This window comes from Ailuropoda melanoleuca, unplaced genomic scaffold (genome assembly GCF_002007445.2).
Source record: "Ailuropoda melanoleuca isolate Jingjing unplaced genomic scaffold, ASM200744v2 unplaced-scaffold68478, whole genome shotgun sequence".
NCBI lineage: Eukaryota > Metazoa > Chordata > Mammalia > Carnivora > Ursidae > Ailuropoda > Ailuropoda melanoleuca.
Window position 1 is genome coordinate 1 of NW_023243256.1, and position 1,541 is coordinate 1,541.

The following is a 1,541-nucleotide window of genomic DNA, read 5'->3' on the forward strand; positions in this document are numbered from 1 at the left end:
CAGCTGAATCCCCAGGAGCGTCTGAGCCGGGAGACGGCCCTCCAGCAGAAGCAAGTGTCCCTGGAGGCCTGGCTGCAGCGTGAGGCCCAGACGCTGCAGCAGTACCGTGTGGTAAGTGGGATCTGCGTCCTCTCCTCCCAGGATCGGAGGTCCACGTCCCAAGCTGCCCGGGGAGCCCGCGAGAGGGCTAGGGCCAGGAAGAGAACGGGACCCGGGAGAAGGAGGCCGGATCCCTCTTTCCTTTGTGGGGGGGCACGTGAGGTTCGGGAGAGGGGAAGGCCTGCCTATGCTGGGGCCTGGTCCCCAGCCCCGCCTCCCGAGCGAGGCCTGCAAGGCTGTTCTCTGGGAGCCCAGAAGGGCCTGCTGTCCCCACCTGCCTTCAGGAGCTGGCCGAGAAGCACCAGAAGACCCTGCAGCTGCTGCGGAAGCAGCAGACCATCATTCTGGACGACGAGCTGATCCAGTGGAAGCGGCGGCAGCAGCTGGCAGGGAACGGAGGGCCCCCCGAGGGCAGCCTGGACGTGCTGCAGTCCTGGTAATGGCGTAGGGGGGTGGCTGGGGACAGGAGTGCTGCCACCAGCTGCTCATGCCGCCTCCTGCGCTTCCTTGAGCAGCCGGCTCGCTCTGTCCCATAGCAAGGCTTCGTTCACTAGGGGTTCTGGTTCCCGATGCCGACTTTGGGGCCCCCATCGTGTGCCACCCACCCAGGAAGGGAGTGGCTGTGCCGGGGAGGGGGGCAGGGCTGGGTGTGCAGAGTGACCATCAGGCTGAGTGGGCCCTGTTCAGGGTTGCTCCCCCCGCGCAGTTCCGCGTTCCTGAAAGGCAGGGCGCTCTGCTCTGCTCTGCTCTGCTCCGTGGTCAGGAGCGGCGGCTTCGGTGCAGAGCCTTCCTGGGTGAGGGTGGAGCTGGGTCTTGGGGCGTTCTCCCCAGACTGGAGCCTCTGGGCCTCGAGCCCGGGGGATGGGGTGACGCCATTGTCCTCCCGGTGGCCTGGGCTCCCGTGCAGGTGTGAGAAGTTGGCCGAGATCATCTGGCAGAACCGGCAGCAGATCCGCAGAGCGGAGCACCTGTGCCAGCAGCTGCCCATCCCCGGCCCAGTGGAGGAGATGCTGGCTGAGGTCAATGCCACCATCACAGACATCATCTCAGCCCTGGTGACCAGGTGATAGCTGCCTCTGGCCACGCCCAGGCCCCCGTGGAGTTGGCGCGGGGGAGGCAGGGGAGATTTGCCCATTGGGGTGGCGGTGGGGGGGGCTCTCGTTGGCCTCCTTGTCTTTTTTGCCTCGGGCCCCCATCCCCCTCTGTCCTCAGTTGCAGTGGCTGCTTGGTGTTGCCCTTGCCCGGTGTCTGTTGTGGACGCGTGGACTGCCCTTGTCCCCCGCAGCCCACGCCGGCTGCCGAGTCATGTCACTGTCTCCCCTCCCACCACCTCCTCTGAGTCTCAGCGGCCTCCCTGGGAACAGGAGCTGCGCCGCGTGCCCTTCCTTTGCCTGCTGATCCCGGGAGCCTCCCCACACCGGGGGGGGGGGGCCGGGCCCTGT

The 1,541-nt window shown here is 67.2% G+C and overlaps 1 protein-coding gene across 1 annotated transcript; it reads left to right on the forward strand.

Annotated features, from left to right (window-relative positions):
- Positions 1-6: 6 nt before the first annotated feature.
- Positions 7-1,533, forward strand: LOC117800343 (signal transducer and activator of transcription 5A-like; the record flags this gene model as incomplete). Its single annotated transcript, XM_034652878.1, has 3 exons — positions 7-111; positions 384-535; positions 1,007-1,533. Coding segments are annotated over 3 exons (417 nt in total), but the record flags the coding sequence as incomplete, so codon positions are not given.
- Between the last annotated feature and the right edge of the window lie 8 nt (positions 1,534-1,541).